General features: G+C 44.6%; 2 protein-coding genes across 2 annotated transcripts in view; one reads left to right on the top strand and one right to left on the bottom strand.

Moving 5' to 3' along the window:
- The window catches only part of sema5bb (sema domain, seven thrombospondin repeats (type 1 and type 1-like), transmembrane domain (TM) and short cytoplasmic domain, (semaphorin) 5Bb), a 43,061-nt gene extending 32,431 nt beyond the window's left edge, over window positions 1-10,630 (top strand). Inside the window, exons 15-23 of the mRNA XM_062997132.1 lie at window positions 41-184; window positions 1,857-2,004; window positions 2,286-2,514; window positions 2,616-2,834; window positions 3,817-3,987; window positions 5,212-5,346; window positions 5,463-5,501; window positions 6,576-6,784; window positions 9,475-10,630. Coding sequence (XP_062853202.1) covers window positions 41-184; window positions 1,857-2,004; window positions 2,286-2,514; window positions 2,616-2,834; window positions 3,817-3,987; window positions 5,212-5,346; window positions 5,463-5,501; window positions 6,576-6,784; window positions 9,475-9,648 — 1,468 coding nt within the window. The 3' untranslated portion in view covers window positions 9,649-10,630. The remainder of the gene's footprint in view (window positions 1-40; window positions 185-1,856; window positions 2,005-2,285; window positions 2,515-2,615; window positions 2,835-3,816; window positions 3,988-5,211; window positions 5,347-5,462; window positions 5,502-6,575; window positions 6,785-9,474) is intronic.
- Window positions 10,631-14,206: 3,576 nt separating this feature from the next.
- Window positions 14,207-17,919, bottom strand: LOC134316798 (zinc finger protein OZF-like). Its single transcript, XM_062997269.1, has 3 exons — window positions 17,780-17,919; window positions 17,201-17,336; window positions 14,207-15,570 (listed from the first exon to the last, which is right to left on the bottom strand). The coding sequence occupies exons 1-3, from the start codon at window positions 17,792-17,794 to the stop codon at window positions 14,417-14,419; spliced, it is 1,305 nt and encodes a 434-aa protein (XP_062853339.1). The 5' UTR covers window positions 17,795-17,919; the 3' UTR covers window positions 14,207-14,416.
- Window positions 17,920-18,313: the final 394 nt, after the last annotated feature.

Genomic DNA, 18,313 nt, shown 5'->3' with positions numbered 1-18,313 from the left:
ATGTGTGTGTGTGTGTGTGTGTGTGTGTGTGTGTATTCAGGAGTGGAGGTTGGACTCCCTGGTCCTCCTGGGCTCCGTGCAGCACCAGTTGTGGTGTCGGGTTCGAGGTTCGCCAGCGCTCCTGCAGTAACCCCGCCCCCCGACATGGCGGAAAAGTGTGTGTGGGACAGATTCGAGAGGAAAGGTAGCACACACACACACACACACACACACACATATTAAACATATTAAAGTGTTAATACACTTTAGATGAGGTAGAGACCTAAATAGGTTTATGAAGCCTTTAAACAGGCAGATAGATGCCTGAATACTAGAAAAATTACATAAATACTCATATTCTCTCCTATGAAGGTCTGAACCATCACTTTTAGAAGAAAGCAAAGCTACCTGCTCTTTATCCACTCACCTGTGGGTTACAAAAGAGAGAAGACGAGCAGGAATACGACATGGAACCAAAACACTCTCAGTGCCTAGGCTCGAAACTCAGTGTTGCCATCTAGCGGGCATAATTGGCAGTGTCTCCAGCAGATACTAACTGGTCACCGTATCTGCAGGGTGGGGGCCGGACTATGTGTGGGTGGGTGGGTCTTCAAACGCTGTGTAAGGACCCTGATTGGCCGAAGAGACACCTGTGCAGAATGCAGGGGCGAGAAGAGGAGGGCGGGCTGTACACGTGTCGGAAGAGGTGAGCAGCGACGTGCTCTCCTTGGATGGTATCTCTCAGCAGCGGAAGACAAAACTGAGTCACTAAATCAGGAGGAAATGCAAAAAATAAAAATAAAAAAGACTGTAGGGTACATTGACAAACGGTCAACAAGGGTCAGGAAACTAACAGTCAATGGGCGGGGTTACAGAAGCACAAACAAAAGACAAACAGAAGTGAACATGGTAATGATGTGCAGCGGTACAACAACAATTACAGGGCTGGTCAGGAGGACTGAGGATGATGAAAGTGGGTGTTCACATGGACATAACTTTTATTCCCTTTTATTTTAAAACACACAAGTAAGAGTATTAGAAAAACAACAAGAAAAATAGTTAATTTGTTTGTTTGTTTATTAGGATTTTAACATCATGTTTTACACTTTTCATTAGTACACAAGGTTATATTGAACACAGTCATGGACAATTTTGGATCTCTAATTCACCTCACTTGCATGTCTTTGGACTGTGGGAGGAAACCGGAGCTCCCGGAGGAAACCCACACAGACACGGGGAGAACATGCAAACTCCACACACAAAGGGCCCGGACCGCTCCACCTGGGGATGGAACCCAGGACCTTATTTGCTGTGAGGCGACAGTGCTACCCACTTAGCCACTGTGCCGCTCGTGTATTAATTTCTCATGGATTTAGAACAGTATGATGTGGATTGGGACACAGCCATTAAAGCGAACAGCCCTTCCAATATTTCCTTAACTGGCCAAAATAAACGAATCTCTGTTTCTGATTGGCGGATGAATCGTTATGATTTAGGTGCATCCTGTCAGAAATGTGAACATTTTTAGCCCCCCCCTCTCTTTTTTTTCTCAATAATAAATTAAATAACACTAGGAACAGTGGTAGCCTAGTGGAGCTTTGGACTATCAATTGGAAGATTGACAGTTCAAATCCAGTCTCTGCCATGCAGCCACTGTTGGGCCATTGAGCAAGGCTCTTAAACCTCTTGGCTCCAGGGGCGCCGTACACTGGCTGATCCGGCGCTCTGACCCCAGCTTCCAAAAAAGCTGGGATATATGGAAAAATAATTTAATTCTACTGAACATGTGTTTATGTATATATGACAAATAAATAATTTTGTTCATATTGTGTATCTCAGACTGTGTGTGTGTGTGTGTGTGTGTGTGTGTGTTGCAGGTTGTGTAATGAGGACTTGCCATGTCCTGTACCCGTATCCTGGGCACAGTGGGGCTCCTGGTCTAAATGCTCCGCTGCGTGTGGTGGTGGGTTCCAATCTCGACTGAGAAGCTGTCAGGATGGAAACTCCTGCTCCGGCTGCCCTGAGGTACGACTGTCAAAAACCCAACGTCAGCGCCCAGTCATACAAATGCTCTTTGGCACAAGTTTCTACAGACATAGTCTTGTGAGAAGCCTTTTCAGAAGAGCGGCTGTTGTTATACCTGAACGGATCACATAGAAGTCACTGTATTTTCATACCTTTTGTTCATGATCATTACTGACTAATCCAGTAACATTCCAGTGTCCATGAGAACGACACAAATGAGATGAACACCAACATACACTATACTTCTAATCATCAAATAAATACTGTGTTATCTCATGCAGGAGTACAGAGTGTGTAATTTGGAAGTGTGTCCTGAGGTGCGACGGTACACACCCTGGTCTCCATGGTACCCAGTCAACGTGACAGCGGGAGGAGTCAGACAGGAGCAGCGCGTCAGACACACCTGCAGAGCAGCGCTGGCCGAAACCCACCAGCTCCAACTGGGCAAACGCAAACTAGAGACCCGCCGATGCCCGAACGCCGATGGAGCGCCAGGCTGTGAGACCGAGGGTGAAATAAACACTCACTGTGTCCTAAACTGTCCTGAACATACAGTATAATCTGGGTTTCAATCAATGATCAATAATTAATAACCTCACTCTCTCTCTCAGATCTGGTGCAGGACTTAATGAGAGCGAGTCAAACTTTAACTCCTGTAAAAGGTGTGAAATGGTTGCCGTGGGAGACGTGGTCCTCCTGTTCTAAAGAGTGTTCCCGTGGGTTTCGAACCCGTAAGCGCTCGTGTGTCAGTTCTGATGGGAAAACTGCTGCGTTTCTGTGCAGTGGAACTGCGGTGGAGTATCAGGACTGCAACACACAGCCGTGCTCAGGTACCTCAATACAAACAGAAATGTACTATCACACTTACATCTGGAACAACACAATCAGATTTGTAAACTAAATTCAGAAGGAAAACACAAATGTACACCATTACTGAGATCTTAAGCTCCTTTATTCATATCTCAGATGTGCTATTGACCGGCCAGGTGCCCAGACAGGCATGACTGGCTGTTTCTGATGGAGGGATGGAAACGGGTTCACCTGGACAAGACCTGGTTGGTATCACTGATAGTAGTGAAAGACTTGGTCTGGTGAAAAGAAGCGGTCAGTGACTACCTGTGTGGCGGAGGAGCTGCGGCTCTCCTTGGTCAGGGTGGGAGGGGTGCAGAGAGAGAGGATGATACAACTAGATTGTAAGGAAAAATAAAAATGACAATTCGATGCAAATTTCCAAATGGAATCAGAATCAGAAGTGGAATCAGAATCATAAACTGAATCAGAATTAGAAATGGAATTAGAAAAGAAATCAGAATCAGAAGTGGAATCAGAATCATTAACTGAATCAGAATCATTAACTGAAACAGAATTAGAAAAGAAATCAGAATCAGAAATGGAATCAGAATCAGAAGTGGAATCAAAATTATAAAGTGAATCAGAATCATAAACTGAATAAGAATCAGAAATGGAATCAGAAATGGAATCAGAGTCAGAAGTGGAATCAGAATCATAAACTGAATCAGAATCAGAAATGGAATCAGAAATGGAATCAGAATCATAAGTGAAATCAGAATCAGAAGTGGAATCAAAATTATAAAGTGAATCAGAATCAGAAACTAAATCAGAATCAGAAATGGAATCAGAATCTTAAACTGAATCAGAATAAGAAACTAAATCAGTGTGTCGAATGTCCAATGATTCAGTTTTCATGTTGCTGTTAATGTTCACTCAATAATTAAAATAATTGATTAATATTTGTACATAATTAGCAAAAATACTTTTGACTTGTTTGTTTGGTGATATATTTTTCTAAAGTAAAGGGGGCGTGGTCATGCTGGTCATCTTGGTCCGAGTGTTCTACTTCCTGTGGAGGCGGTCACTACCAGCGCACTCGCGCCTGTTCAAACCCCGCCCCCTCCCACTCAGGGGAGAGCTGCGTCGGCTTACACACGGAGGAGGCTCTGTGTAACACACACAAATGTGATGGTGAGATACACACACACACACACCAATATATACACACACATATACATACACCTATATACACACACCTCTACATACACACTAACATTTGCACACATCTATACACACACCTATATACAGACACATAGACCTACACACACCTGTATACACACCTGTATACACATGCACCTATACACACATACACCTGTACACACATCTATACACACACATACACCTTAATATACACACAAACATATACACACACAGACCTATACACACATACACTTTTACATGTATCTATACACTTACCTATACACACACACACCTATATACAGACACATAGACCTACACACACACACCTATATACACATGCACCTATACACACACACACACACGCCTTAATATACACACAAACATATACACACACAGACCTATACACACATACACTTTTACATGTATCTATACACTTACCTATACACACACACACCTAAATACAGACACATAGACCTACACACACACCTATATACACATGCACCTATACACACACACACACGCCTTAATATACACACAAACATATACACACACAGACCTATACACACATACACTTTTACATGTATCTATACACTTACCTATACACACACACACCTAAATACAGACACATAGACCTACACACACACCTATATACACATGCACCTATACACACACACACACGCCTTAATATACACACAAACATATACACACACAGACCTATACACACATACACTTTTACATGTATCTATATACACACCTCTATATACACACAAACATTTGCACACATTTATACACACACTTATATACACACACATAGACCTATACACACACACACCTCTATACATGCACCTATATACACTTTTACACACATCTATACACACACCTACACACACCTATATATACACATACATACACCTTTGCACACAGCAATACACACACCTATGTGCACACAAAGCTTTTGGGTTCTTCTTTTCATCAATCTGTGGTGGATTTATAGCACAGTAGTATGGACTGAGGAACACACTATACACCCAGTATTCCTCCACCACTTATACCAGCACACAACATGAGTCAGTCATGCAGAGGTAATGAAGGGATACAGCCTGCCCTCCCTCAGTCATGGCTAGTTGTGTCTATAGGGTCTCTGTAGTGACATATTATGTATTTTAAACAGTATAAATAACTTCATACATCTGTGTGTGTGTGTGTGTGTGGTAGGTGGCTGGGGGGCATGGTCAGAGTGGACCGAGTGTGAGGACGGGTTTCAGTACCGTACTCGTATGTGTGAGATAAGTCCCACTCCATGCTGGGGGAACACCACGGATCTGAGGGCGTGTCCTAAAGAGAGTGCAGGTATGCTGACCTGTACAGGGTTCCTCTGTAACTCATCTCATCTTTAATTATTTTTAATTCATTTTTTACTCACTAAAATAATTTTTACTCACGTTTGTACCTTTCTTGTTCTCTAGTTGGCTCACCTGGACTGAGGAAGAGTTTTAACTGTGGAGGTAAAAATGAACCCACCATGCTTACGTAACGTGCCCAGTGTTGCGGGAAGCATGGGTGCTATTGTTATTATTATTCTCACACGGGGGGCATCTAAAAAATTATAGGTAGTAAATGTAGGTAAAGCAGCAGAAAATTACACTACCCCACCACCGCCGGGATCCAGGGTTCGAATTCCCAGCAGTGCTTCACCTGGTCAGGAATCTACACACAGAAATGATTGGCTATGTCTAAAGGTTAATCATTGGCCGAGGCCATGCGATGCATTGGTGTCCTTTCCAGGTGTGTTACTTTTATAAAGTGGCATTTGAACATGAGAATGGAATGGAATTTTAACTGGGCATCAGTTCTTCACTGGTTGAGGAGAGCCAGCAGCTAGCACACACCACCACCGAGACATTTGAATCCACCATTTTTACACCAGATTCTGGCAGAACCAGTGTGAAAATTTACCTCCAGCCTCTCTCATTTCCAAGATGTTTTTGCCTTCAGAACTGCCGCTCACTTGATGTTTTTTATCATACCATACTGTAAGGCTCTAGTTAAAATTAGGGTTCTGTGGGCAAGCTTTAGTGAGAAGCTATAATGGATAGAACTGCTAGTGAGATTTTAACAGGTTAAAAATTGATCTAAAAATGTCAATTGTCTTTGAGAGTGAAGGATGGCAGTTGTAGCCTAGTGGTTAAGGCACTGGACTAGTAAGCAGAAGGTTGCCGGTTCAAACCCCACCACTACCAGGTTGCCACTGTTGGGCCCTTAAGCAAGGCCCTTAACCCTCAATTGCTTAAACTGTATACTACTGTAAGTCGCTTTGGATAAAAGCGTCTGCTAAATGCCGAAAATGTAAATGTAAGGATGGCACATGCTTTCTCCAGGACAAGTGATGTCAGGTGGTGGTATAGAACTGTGATGCAGTTGGGAAGATCTTGATTGATGGTTCCTACCTGCATCCATACACACAAGTTCACAGAGATACATGAATGACATCCCATCCACCCAGAGCCATGGCTGACCCGCCTGGCTTGTGTCACTCTGGTAGTGTTAAGCTGATCACACTTTGTTTCTGTCGTTCTCAGGTTTCACTTTGCTCCACCTGGTTCTGACCGGGTTGGTCTCCTTTCTGGTTGCGGTGTTGGGATCCGTTCTGGTTTACGCGTTCTTTCAAAGGGTTTATAAACCTGCCCAGGATTCTGCAGCGATCCACCCCAACACACCCAACCACCTCCAGAACAAACACAACGCCAACACGCAGAAGAACGAGAAGTACGCTCCCATGGAGTTCAAGGTACCAAAGATCTTCATAGATTACTGATGATACAGTACAAGACAGTCTTCTAAGAAAGAGGGATGATTCGTATGTTTCATTTCCACTCCAAAATCTTGTCTTAACTGAAATCATTGAACAGATATAGAGGTGTGGGGCAAAGAGCCTGGTGGGAGGGGTGTAGTGTGGGACACCATGGGGATCAGAAACCCTGAAGATCTCTGCATTTTTATGAGCGTTAGAGAAACATGAATTTGGCACTAAGGTGGAGGTGGTGCTGCAGTAAAGTACACTAGCCCACTATTTATAAGATCTGGGGATCTAGGGTTCCAATAGGGGAGGGTGAATGGCAGAAACAGCCGAGCCATTGGGAGGTCTCAATGCCAGTCCCAATCCTGGATAGAAATAGGATGGTTGCACTGTGGGCTAAGTCGGGGTTGCAGATGTGCAATGTGGTGACCCCTAAATACGAGAGCAGTGGAAAGAAAAAAAGGAAACAGGATTTTTTAAGTAGGAAAACATAGTTTCCAATGATAAAATACACACTACATGGCCAATAGAATGCGGATACCAAACCATAAACGTGTTGGACATCACCTGGAAAGGCTTTTCAGTGGATTTTGAGCCCAGTTACTCAAAGGAGCTTTTGTGAGGACTAGGACTATGTTAGACTAGAAGGCTTGGGTCGTAATCAACATTCTAATTCATCTCAGAGGTATTCAAGGTTTAAGGTCAGGGCTCTGTGCAGGTCATTAAAGTTTCTCCACAACAAAGTGGTCAAACTCTGACTTTATGTGCCTCTGTTTGTGCACATGCGCACAAACATGCTGGAACAGAACTGTTGCCACAACAATGCAAGCTTATAACTTATTTTATATAATTGATGTTTAACATCTGTTAGCCCCATATACAGTGTATCACAAAAGTGAGTACACCCCTCACATTTCTGCAAATATTTCATTATATCTTTTTATGGGACAACACTATAGACATGAAACTTGGATATAACTTAGAGTAGTCAGTGTACAGCTTGTATAGCAGTGTAGATTTACTGTCTTCTGAAAATAACTCAACACACAGCCATTAATGTCTAAATAGCTGGCAACATAAGTGAGTACACCCTACAGTGAACATGTCCAAATTGTGCCCAAATTTGTCGTTGTCCCTCCCTGGTGTCATGTGTCAAGGTCCCGGGTGTAAATGGGGAGCAGGGCTGTTAAATTTGGTGTTTTGGGTACAATTCTCTCATACTGGCCACTGGATATTCAACATGGCACCTCATGGCAAAGAACTCTCTGAGGATGTGAGAAATAGAATTGTTGCTCTCCACAAAGATGGCCTGGGCTATAAGAAGATTGCCAACACCCTGAAACTGAGCTACAGCATGGTGGCCAAGGTCATACAGCGGTTTTCCAGGACAGGTTCCACTCGGAACAGGCTTCGCCAGGGTCGACCAAAGAAGTTGAGTCCACGTGTTCGGCGTCATATCCAGAGGTTGGCTTTAAAAAATAGACACATGAGTGCTGCCAGCATTGCTGCAGAGGTTGAAGACGTGGGAGGTCAGCCTGTCAGTGCTCAGACCATACGCCGCACACTGCATCAACTCGGTCTGCATGGTCGTCATCCCAGAAGGAAGCTGACGCACAAGAAAGCCGCAAACAGTTTGCTGAAGACAAGCAGTCCAAGAACATGGATTACTGGAATGCCCTGTGGTCTGACGAGACCAAGATAAACTTGTTTGGCTCAGATGGTGTCCAGCATGTGTGGCGGCGCCCGGGTGAGAAGTACCAAGACAACTGTATCTTGCCTACAGTCAAGCATGGTGGTTGTAGCATCATGGTCTTGGGCTGCATGAGTGTTGCTGGCACTGGGGAGCTGCAGTTCATTGAGGGAAACATGAATTCCAACATGTACTGTGACATTCTGAAGCAGAGCATGATCCCCTCCCTTCGAAAACTGGCATGGCAGTTTTCCAACAGGATAACGACCCCAAACACAACCTCCAAGATGACAACTGCCTTGCTGAGGAAGCTGAAGGTAAAGGTGATGGACTAAACCCAATTGAGCACCTGTGGCGCATCCTCAAGTGGAAGGTGGAGGAGTTCAAGGTGTCTAACATCCACCAGCTCCGTGATGTCATCATGGAGGAGTGGAAGAGGATTCCAGTAGCAACCTGTGCAGCTCTGGTGAATTCCATGCCCAGGAGGGTTAAGGCAGTGCTGGATAATAATGGTGGTCACACAAAATATTGACACTTTGGGCACAATTTGGACATGTTCACTGTGGGGTGTACTCACTTATGTTGCCAGCCATTTAGACATTAATGGCTGTGTGTTGAGTTTTTTTCAGAAGACAGTAAATCTACACTGCTATACAAGCTGTACACTGACTACTCTTAAGTTATATCCAAGTTTTATTTCTATAGTGTTGTCCCATGAAAAGATATAATAAAATATTTGCAGAAATGTGAGGGGTGTACTCACTTTTGTGATACACTGTATGTATATAAAAACACTTAAAGTCTTATTAGAAGAAGTGTCCACTTACTTTGTGGTAAAAACAGGAAAAAACACAAATGCATCAATCAGCACAAACAGGCGCTGTATTTACTTACCTGTCGATCATGATCAGAAGAGGCTGAACGGTTTGGTTGTTGATTTTTTATTGGTAGCATTCTTGTTTAAGAGCAAATATTCTGATATTTTTTCCAGACGCTGAATAAGAACAACTTGCTGCCTGATGAGAGCTGTAACTTCTTCCCACCTCCTCCTCCTCCTCTACCGCAGATGAACGTCTTCAGCACCACGTACTACTCTGCTCCTCCACTGGGGAAATACGACTACCCCTCTATAGACTCACCCTGCAGGAACTACATGCACAGCTGAATCAGAGAACAGCTGACTGGTCAGCGAGAGGAGCACACGATCAGGTGTGGATGTTCAGGAGAGTTCAGGACAGTTCAGGACACGCCCTCCTGCATCATGGACTTAAAACTGGACGGAAAGGTTGGACAGTGGCACCAAATGTCCATGTGATCAAAACATGGAAACGTTTTTCCTCTCTGCTACACTAGGTGTTATAAGACAGAAACATAGACGTTGTATCTTCATCCAGCTGAGCAACTGTGACTTTTGGAAGTCTTCCACAAGGATGAAGAATTTAGGTGCTTTTTATACTGAATTCCATGTGATGGTACTAGGAGGTCGGCACAGGATTAATTTTTATCACACCCTCCTGATTTCTCTTTATGCTGCCTTAATCCTGTATTTTTTTCCATTCAGTGTTGGTTCATCATTTTGTTCCTGAGAGCTTTAGGAAGCTCCTTTACCTTGATGGCTACTTCTTGCAAAAAATCTTTCCAGCCAATTAAGCTACAAGAAATTTTGCAGCATGACTATTGTGTTACGTTTACATTTACACACTAGTGTCTGAATACTTTTCCAAGGTCCACTTTGGTTTCTTAAACATATTTATTTATGTCTATAAATACATCCTTTCTTGTTCATACACTGCCTGCCAAATGTATATGGATTTAAATAAGGTTTTGATTGAATAACAGGGCATCATATTGTTGCAGCAAGAAGGGCTAGGGTTTGATTCCCCGGCTTGGCGGCCAGAGTCCTTTTTGTGTGAAGTTTGTATGTTCTCCCTCTGTGTCCATGTGTGTTTCCTCTGGGTGCTCAGGTTTCCTCTCACAATTCCTCCCACAATTCCTCCCACATGCAGTCAATCTACTAAAAGTGTGAGTGTGTATGAGAGTGTGTGTGTGTGTGCCCAATGAATCAGACCCACCACGACCCTGAATAGGAATAGGACAAAACAATGAATAAATGAATGAATGATTAAATAATTACTGCAGTGACTGTGTTTCAGCTGCAACAGTTCTTTTAATTCTGTGAGGAGCTTCTACAATGGTAAAAATGGGTCCTGGGCTTGTGAAAAGATCTTTGTTTCAAAACAGTCTAAATTTTGCCCCCCATCATCAGGCAAAGTAAAAAAAAAAAAAAGCTAAGGAGAAGCTGAATGACTGGAATTGGAATCAGAACTGTCCAACACATCAGTAAAACCTGGAAAGATTGTAAGGAACTGCCAACTTCAAAGAAAAAATGTGGTCAGAAACAAATCTTGATCAGAGATCACACTTAGAGTTGAATCGTGAGTGGACAGTGAAACTCATGACTATTGTTTAATAACAGAAAGTAAAAGCATAGGTGGCGCAGCGGTAAAGTATGCTAGCGCACCAGAGTTGGGGTCTCGAATACATCGTATCGAATCTCAGCTCTGCCTTCCGACTAGGCTGGGCGGCAGCATGAACAACGATTGGCCGTTGTTCAGGGTTAGAGGGTAAAAAAGTCGGACCATAGGTCCTCATAACTGGTGCGACTGCGGCCCCTGCTGGCTGACTGATGGCGCCTGCACAGGGCTGAGGAATAATGCCGATGGGGGTGTGGCCCTCCGTACACAGTGCCCGTCGGTGTATGAACTCGACTCGTGCGGGTGAAAAATGCAGTCTGTACTGGCTGTACGTGCCGGAGGGGGCGTATGTCAGTTGAGAGGCGTCCTCAGTCAGCGGTGGAGGGTCGACTCAGTAGAGAGGACGCACGCAGGGTAACTGGACACGACTAGAAAGTAAAAGCATTTGTACAGGCACAACACATCGTGAACTAAACAGATCGGAACAGATGTGTGGACAAAAGAAAGCCACGTATTATTGAGGCAACCCAATAAAAAAGCTTCAACTTGCCAGGAGGCATAAAGATCGGACTCTAGAGCGATGGAAAAAGGTCACATGGTATGGTGAGTCCAGTTCGACCCTTTTCCTTTAATGTTATGTGGCATTAAAATAAAGTCGGCGACGACCTGAATGCACTGAAACACCAGATTCTGCCATCAATAGATTTTCTTCTGTCTTGACCGCGTGGCACAGATTCCAGCATCACAATGCCCGGCTTCATGGTGGTTCATTGTCACACATTAACTGGTCACTGGTCCTGACTATAACACCATTAAAGGTCTCTGGGACGTGCTGGAGACTTTACAAAGTGGTTTGAATCTCCTTTCTTCAATACAAGATCTCGAGCAAGAGAAACGACAGTCTGGATGGGAATAAAACGTGTGCCGCCACATTAGGTGGTCGTAACAATGCCAAGATGAATGCACTGCATGATCGACGCTAAAGGCGAAAGTTTGAAGACACTGAGTGGAAATATGAAGCAGATATTCTTACAGAAAGTACAAACAAAAAAAGATAATAACATTTATTACTGAGATCACACAGCACGGTGTCACAGCTAGTGATGTATTTGTGAGGAGTTTTGCATGTTCTTTCTGTGTTTGTAAATTTTCCTCAGGTTCCTCCCACATTCCAATAACATGCAAAAAGTGGATTGGTTTCTAAAATGCCCCATGTATAAAAACAGTAAGTGAATTTGTAAATGTGTGTGTTGCCATGTGATGGTCTGACACCCCGATCGAGGTTTGTCTGGCGGCACAGGGCGAGGGTAAAGCGATCGATGAAAATGAGTGCATGAATGTTCACAGCAGCACTGCTCAGCATGTAAACTAACAGCTGATTATTAAGCAGTGTGTTCCACACGCACACGCACACGCACACACACACACACACACACACACAGCTGTGGATGTGTCAGTGTGTGGTGGTGCCAGGGTGAAGAGGGCATGGAATGAAGGGCACTTTGTGTGGATGAAAACAGGAAGGATTGTCTAAGTCAGTTGCACACTGAAACCTGGTGAAAGCTCGATGCTGTTCAGATGGCAGTCAGAAATTAATTTATTCATTCTCTCTAACTCTGTAACTTAATCCTGATCAGGGTCACAGTGGGTCTGGCAGCTGCCTGAAAACGGTAGTTGCGAGGTGAGAATACACTGTGGTCACTCCAGTCCATCACAGGCATCACACCGCCCCACAACAACACAATATAATGAAGCTGTTAAAGCACTGGAATATTGGTTAAAAGTTGGACCCCTGAGCAAGAGTCTTGAACGTCACCCTAAACGTTTCAGATAAAAGCTTTTGCTAATGTAAATAAGTTGTGTTAAAATTGGGGAAAAACTTCAATGTGTTCAGACATTCCCAGTGGATTCAGACATTAGGGGTCTGTCAAAAATCCTAGTGAGCTGCCTTGCTGCCTACTGCCTAACTGGGCAGTTGCATAAATAGAGAGGATTCTACCCGACATTGAACTTTAGAAGGCAGGTTATTTAGACACACTACTTAGACAGTGGGGGTGTAATGATACACTCTACCCACGATGCAATGCGATTTATGATACTGGGTTTACGATACGATTTTTTCCCGATTTTTTAAACAAAGTGAAATTGAAGACAAATTATGACAAAGTTTCCTTTTATTATTTCTCATAAATAAAATGAAATACTGTATTTGAGATGATCTTTTATTTATCTAAATAATGAATGCCCTTTTATTTCTGAGGTAGGTACAAACTATGCAAAACAATGCTGCACATTTACCTTTAAAACAAATCCCACATTAAATCTATTTCCTCGGCTGCTCCCGTTAGGGGTCGCCGGCGGATCGTGATCCACATTATTGATTCGGCACAGTTTTTACGCCGGACGCCCCTCCTGACACGACCCTCCCTATTTATCCGGGCTTGGGATCGGCACTACAATGCACTGGTTTATGCATCCTAGCGGCTCGGTACCTATAGGACAATTCAGTCTCTCCAATTAGCCTGGCTGCATGTTTTTGTACTGTGGGAGGAAACCGGAGCACCCGGAGGAAACCCACGCGGACACGGGAAGAACATGCAAACTCCACACAGAAAGGACCCGGACCGCCCCGCCTGGGGATCGAACCCAGGACCTTCTCGCTGTGAGGCGACAGTGCTACCCACTTAGCCACCATGCCGCAAATCCCACATTACATTTGGCTGGAAAATTCCGAACCTGGCAACCCTGTAGTGATGTCAACCAGGCGAGGTGAATAGCGCCAGCGCCCTCTGCTGTTTAAAGTGAATATCGATTAATTATACATGTAAACCCATTTAAATCGTTACACATGTGAATCGATTTTCAACTGTCTTACCAAACCTACCGGTGCAGTGTTAGCTTACTTAGCTAACTGAGTTAGTCTCTGGCCATTCAAACCAACAGGCTGAGGTGAGAACCTGCTATCATGCCGGCTAAATATCAATTAAAAATTAAATTTGAATTCATTTCCGTGCCGCATTGAATGCTGGGATTGCCTTCAGGAAGCACACGGAGCTCACTCATTATTCGGTCAGAATAAGGCATCCTAGTAGGCAGCATTTTGAGGTATCTAAGGATTTAGACATGCCTTCTTCTCGGGAGCATGTAGGATGACATAAAATGCATCTCTGTAGAGAGATCATTAGGTTTTCAGACAGACCCTGTGTGTTTTTGTGCAAAATGAGACTAAAAAGTATATAAAAGACAACGATTGTGGCATTTTTTTATTCAAAATGCCTCACAATTATGAATACAATGTGAGCAACTGAGGATTACAGGCCTTGCCAAGCAACTTGGGGCCTTAATCGACAACCTTCTGATTACTAACAGCTAAGCAACATGGTTTTAACATCGGTTTTAATGCACCTGTGGCCTGGAATAGATAAACACTGTCCATGCTTTCAGCACGATATTGTTCTCTCACGTGTGAATGCGCTGGTGTCGCTGGAGATTACCCTGCTGTGTGAAACGTTTCCCACACTCTGAGCACTGAAACGGCTTCTCTCCGGTATGAATGCGCTGGTGTGTCTGGAGACTGCTGTGCAGCGTGAAGCGTTTTCCACACAGCGCGCACTCGTAGGGCTTCTCTCCGCTGTGAATGCGCCGATGAGTCCGGAGAGTCCCCTGCTGCGTGAAGCTCTTCCCGCACTGCGGGCACCGGTACGGCTTCTCGCCCGTGTGAATCAGCCGGTGTCGCTGAAGATCGCGCCGCTGGGTGAAGCTCTTTCCGCAGTCCGAACAGTAATACAGGTTCTCGCCGGTGTGAATGCGCTGGTGTTTGATCAGATTGCTCATCGCGATGAAGTCTTTTCCGCACTCGGAGCAGCGATAGGGTTTCTCGCCGGTGTGAACGTGCTGGTGCAGCTGGAGGTCGCGCTGCTGACTGAAGCTCTTCCCGCAGTCCGTGCAGCAATACGGTTTGTCTCCGGTGTGAACGCGCTGGTGCTTCATGAGATTACTCATGGCGATGAAGTTTTTCCCGCACTCCGAGCAGTGGTACGGCTTCTCTCCTGTGTGAGTGCGCTGGTGCGTTTGGAAAGTACTGTGTTGGGTGAAACTCTTTCCACACTGAGAGCAGTGATACGGCTTCTCTCCGGTGTGAGTGCGCTGGTGGCGCTGAAGGTGACTCCTCAGATTAAAACTCTTCCCACACACCGAGCACTGGTACGGCTTCTCTCCGGTGTGAATGCGCTGGTGCTGGTGGAGGTTATCCTCCCGATTAAAACTCTTCCCGCACTCCGAGCACTGGTACGGCTTTCTTTCCGTGTGAATGAGCTGGTGTTTCCTGAGGGAACTCCTCTCACCGAAGCCCTTTCCACACTGAGAGCAGAGAAAAGCGTCTTTCCGATTCCCTCCTCGAGTGTGTTTGGGATGCAGCCCATCAGAGGGGGTTCCTTTACTACTGGAGCTTGTTCTTGGTACCAGATTCTCATATTTGATCACTCCAGACTTCACAAGTCTCACGTATTCCTCGTGGTGGCACCTCTTGATGTGTTTGTGGAGGTAAATCTGAGATGTGTAGGACAGTGAACACAGGGCGCAGTAGAAGACGTTTATTATATCGTTCTTCATATCTGGATCAGAAGAAGGGGAGAAAAAAAAGAAAATAATGACATGCCTTACACCATGCACGTTTTAGGGGGTGGTCATAATAAGGGGCCGACTAAATTCACTGTCCATTTTATCAGCTCCACTTACCATATAGAAGCACTTTGTAGTTCTACAATTACTGACTGTAGTCCATCTGTTTCTCTACATACCTTTTTAACCTGCTTTTACCCTGTTCTTCAATGATCAGGACCCCCACAGAGCAGGTATTATTTAGGTGGTGGATCATTCTCAGCACTGCAGTGACACTGACATGGTGGTGGTGTGTTAGTGTGTGTTGTGCTGGTATGAGTGGATCAGAGTTTTTAAACACCTCACTGTCACTGCTGGACTGAGAATAGTCCACCAACCAAAAATATCCACCCAACAGCGCCCCGTGGGCAGCGTCCTGTGACCACTGATGAAGGTCTAGAAGATGACCGACTCAAACAGCAGCAATAGATGAGCGATCGTCTCCGACTTTACATCTACAAGGTGGACCGACTAGGTAGGAGTGTCTAATAGAGTGGACAGTGAGTGGACACAGTATTTAAAAACTCCAGCAGCGCTGCTGTGTCTGATCCACTCATACCAGCACAACACACACTAACACACCACCACCATGTCAGTGTCACTGCAGTGCTGAGAATGATCCACCACCTAAATAATACCTGCTCTGTGGTGGTCATGTGGGGGTCCTGACCATTGAAGAACAGCATGAAAGGGGGCTAACAAAGCATGCAGAGAAACAGATGGACTACAGTCAGTAATTGTAGAACTACAAAGTGCTTCTATATGGTAAGTGGAGCTGATAAAATGGACAGTGAGTGTAGAAACAAGGAGGTGGTTTTAATGTTATGGCTGATCAGTGTGTATAATAAGCTACAATACACAGCACAGGAAGGTTTGAAGGGGTATCTGAGGTCTCCAACGTCCTGTCAAACTGACAGAGGGAGACGCCCACTGGACCATCATGTTCAATCAACAGAACTGGACAAAACCTCAACTGCAGTGAGCTCGGATTTGGTCTGGAAGAGAAAACCTGCTGTCAAGGGCTAGAAATATAACTTCTTCCAGGAAGGGCATTGATTATTGATTGGACAGGGCCGCTTACAATACAGACAGCGGGTGGCACACCACATGCACATCTACATTTTCCAAAATCCATTATTGGTAAAAAGCAAAAACTGAATTCTTTCTAAACAGCATGAAGAAATGAAATGAATCTCAGCTCTGCTACCGGCAGGCTGGGCGCCTACACAAACAATGATTGGCTCGTTCGTAGGGAGAGTGCCGGCTGGGATTCCTCATAACTGATGCAATTACGACCTCTGCTGGCTGATCGATGGCACCGCACAGAGACGAGGGATAATGGGATTAGTGTGTGACTCTCCGTGCGCAAGACTGAGCCCCATATGAACTATTCAGAGGGGACGTGTGTTAGTCACGGCTCTCCTCGGTCAGGAGTGGAGGTCAGCATCAGTACAGAGGAAGCGAAATGCTATCAGGTAACTGGATACGACTAAACTGGGAGGAAAATTTGGGGGAAGAAAAAAAAAGAATGAAGATTATACTCAACATTTTCTCATGAAAACACAGTGCAACCTGATATCTTACAGATGTCTTCATCTCCAGGTTCTTCCTCCTTAAAATGCTTCTCCAGAACTCCTTCATTCTGCTGGTCCACAGGAACGAGGCGCTCCACACAGCTCGACGCTCCTCCACCTGAAGTTCCATCATTTATCTTTAAATACTTACAGGGAAAAATCACACGACATTTAACCTGATCTGCAGTCAGAAAGAATCAATGCTAATAAAATGTTAGCACTAAATGATATAATTATATATTTAAAAAAAATATTTTAATATGCCGTATGCATCTTATCACCTACACTTTGACGAGTGCAGTGCAGCTCAGCACTGTGTACGGAGAGACACACCCTGAGAGCATCTTTTCTCATCTCTGTGCAGGCGCAATCAATCAGCCAGCAGAGGTCATAGTTGCATTAGTTATGAGAGAGACCCCATCCGGCTTAATCCCACCCATATCTGAACAACAGGCCAATCGTTGTTCGTGTGGCTGCTCAGCCCAGCCGGCAGGCAGAGCCGAGACTCGATACGATGTACTATTCGAGATCCCAGCTCTGGTTCTAGATCCAGTCTAGTTCTTGAGTGTTTTTGAGCTGAATGACTTACAGGCATGATCTTCATCTTCAGATTCCTCCACTTTTATTAGTTTTATACGAAGACCTCGGATCTGATGATCTACAGAAGTGACGCGTCCCACAGAGCTCGATGTTTCTTTCTCTGAAGCTGAACAAGTTTGTGTCTGCGAGTCCTCGGTAAGCTAATAACAACAGAGCAATAAAACAAATAAAATAAAATATATAAAGTATATATATATATATACGAGGGTTCTTCAAAAAGTTTCCACACTTTTTTAACTCTATTTTGAGGTGTTGACTCGGCCTCCAAATTCCCCAGATCTCAATCCAATCGAGTATCTGTGGGACGTGCTGGACAAACAAGTCCGATCCATGGAGGCCCCACCTCACAACTTACAGGAGTTAAAGGATCTGCTGCTGACATCTTGCATCTTGGTGCCAGATACCACAGCACACCTTCAGGGATCTAGTGGAGTCCATGCCTCGACAGATCAGGGCGGTTTTGGCAGCAAAAGGGGGACCAACACAACATTAGGAAGGTGGTCATAATGTTATGCCTAATCGG

The sequence above is a fragment of the Trichomycterus rosablanca genome, chromosome 6 (genome assembly GCF_030014385.1).
Source record: "Trichomycterus rosablanca isolate fTriRos1 chromosome 6, fTriRos1.hap1, whole genome shotgun sequence".
Taxonomy (NCBI): Eukaryota; Metazoa; Chordata; class Actinopteri; order Siluriformes; family Trichomycteridae; genus Trichomycterus; species Trichomycterus rosablanca.
Note: the sequence above shows the minus strand (reverse complement) of the source record. Positions and strands in the feature narration are given on the sequence as shown.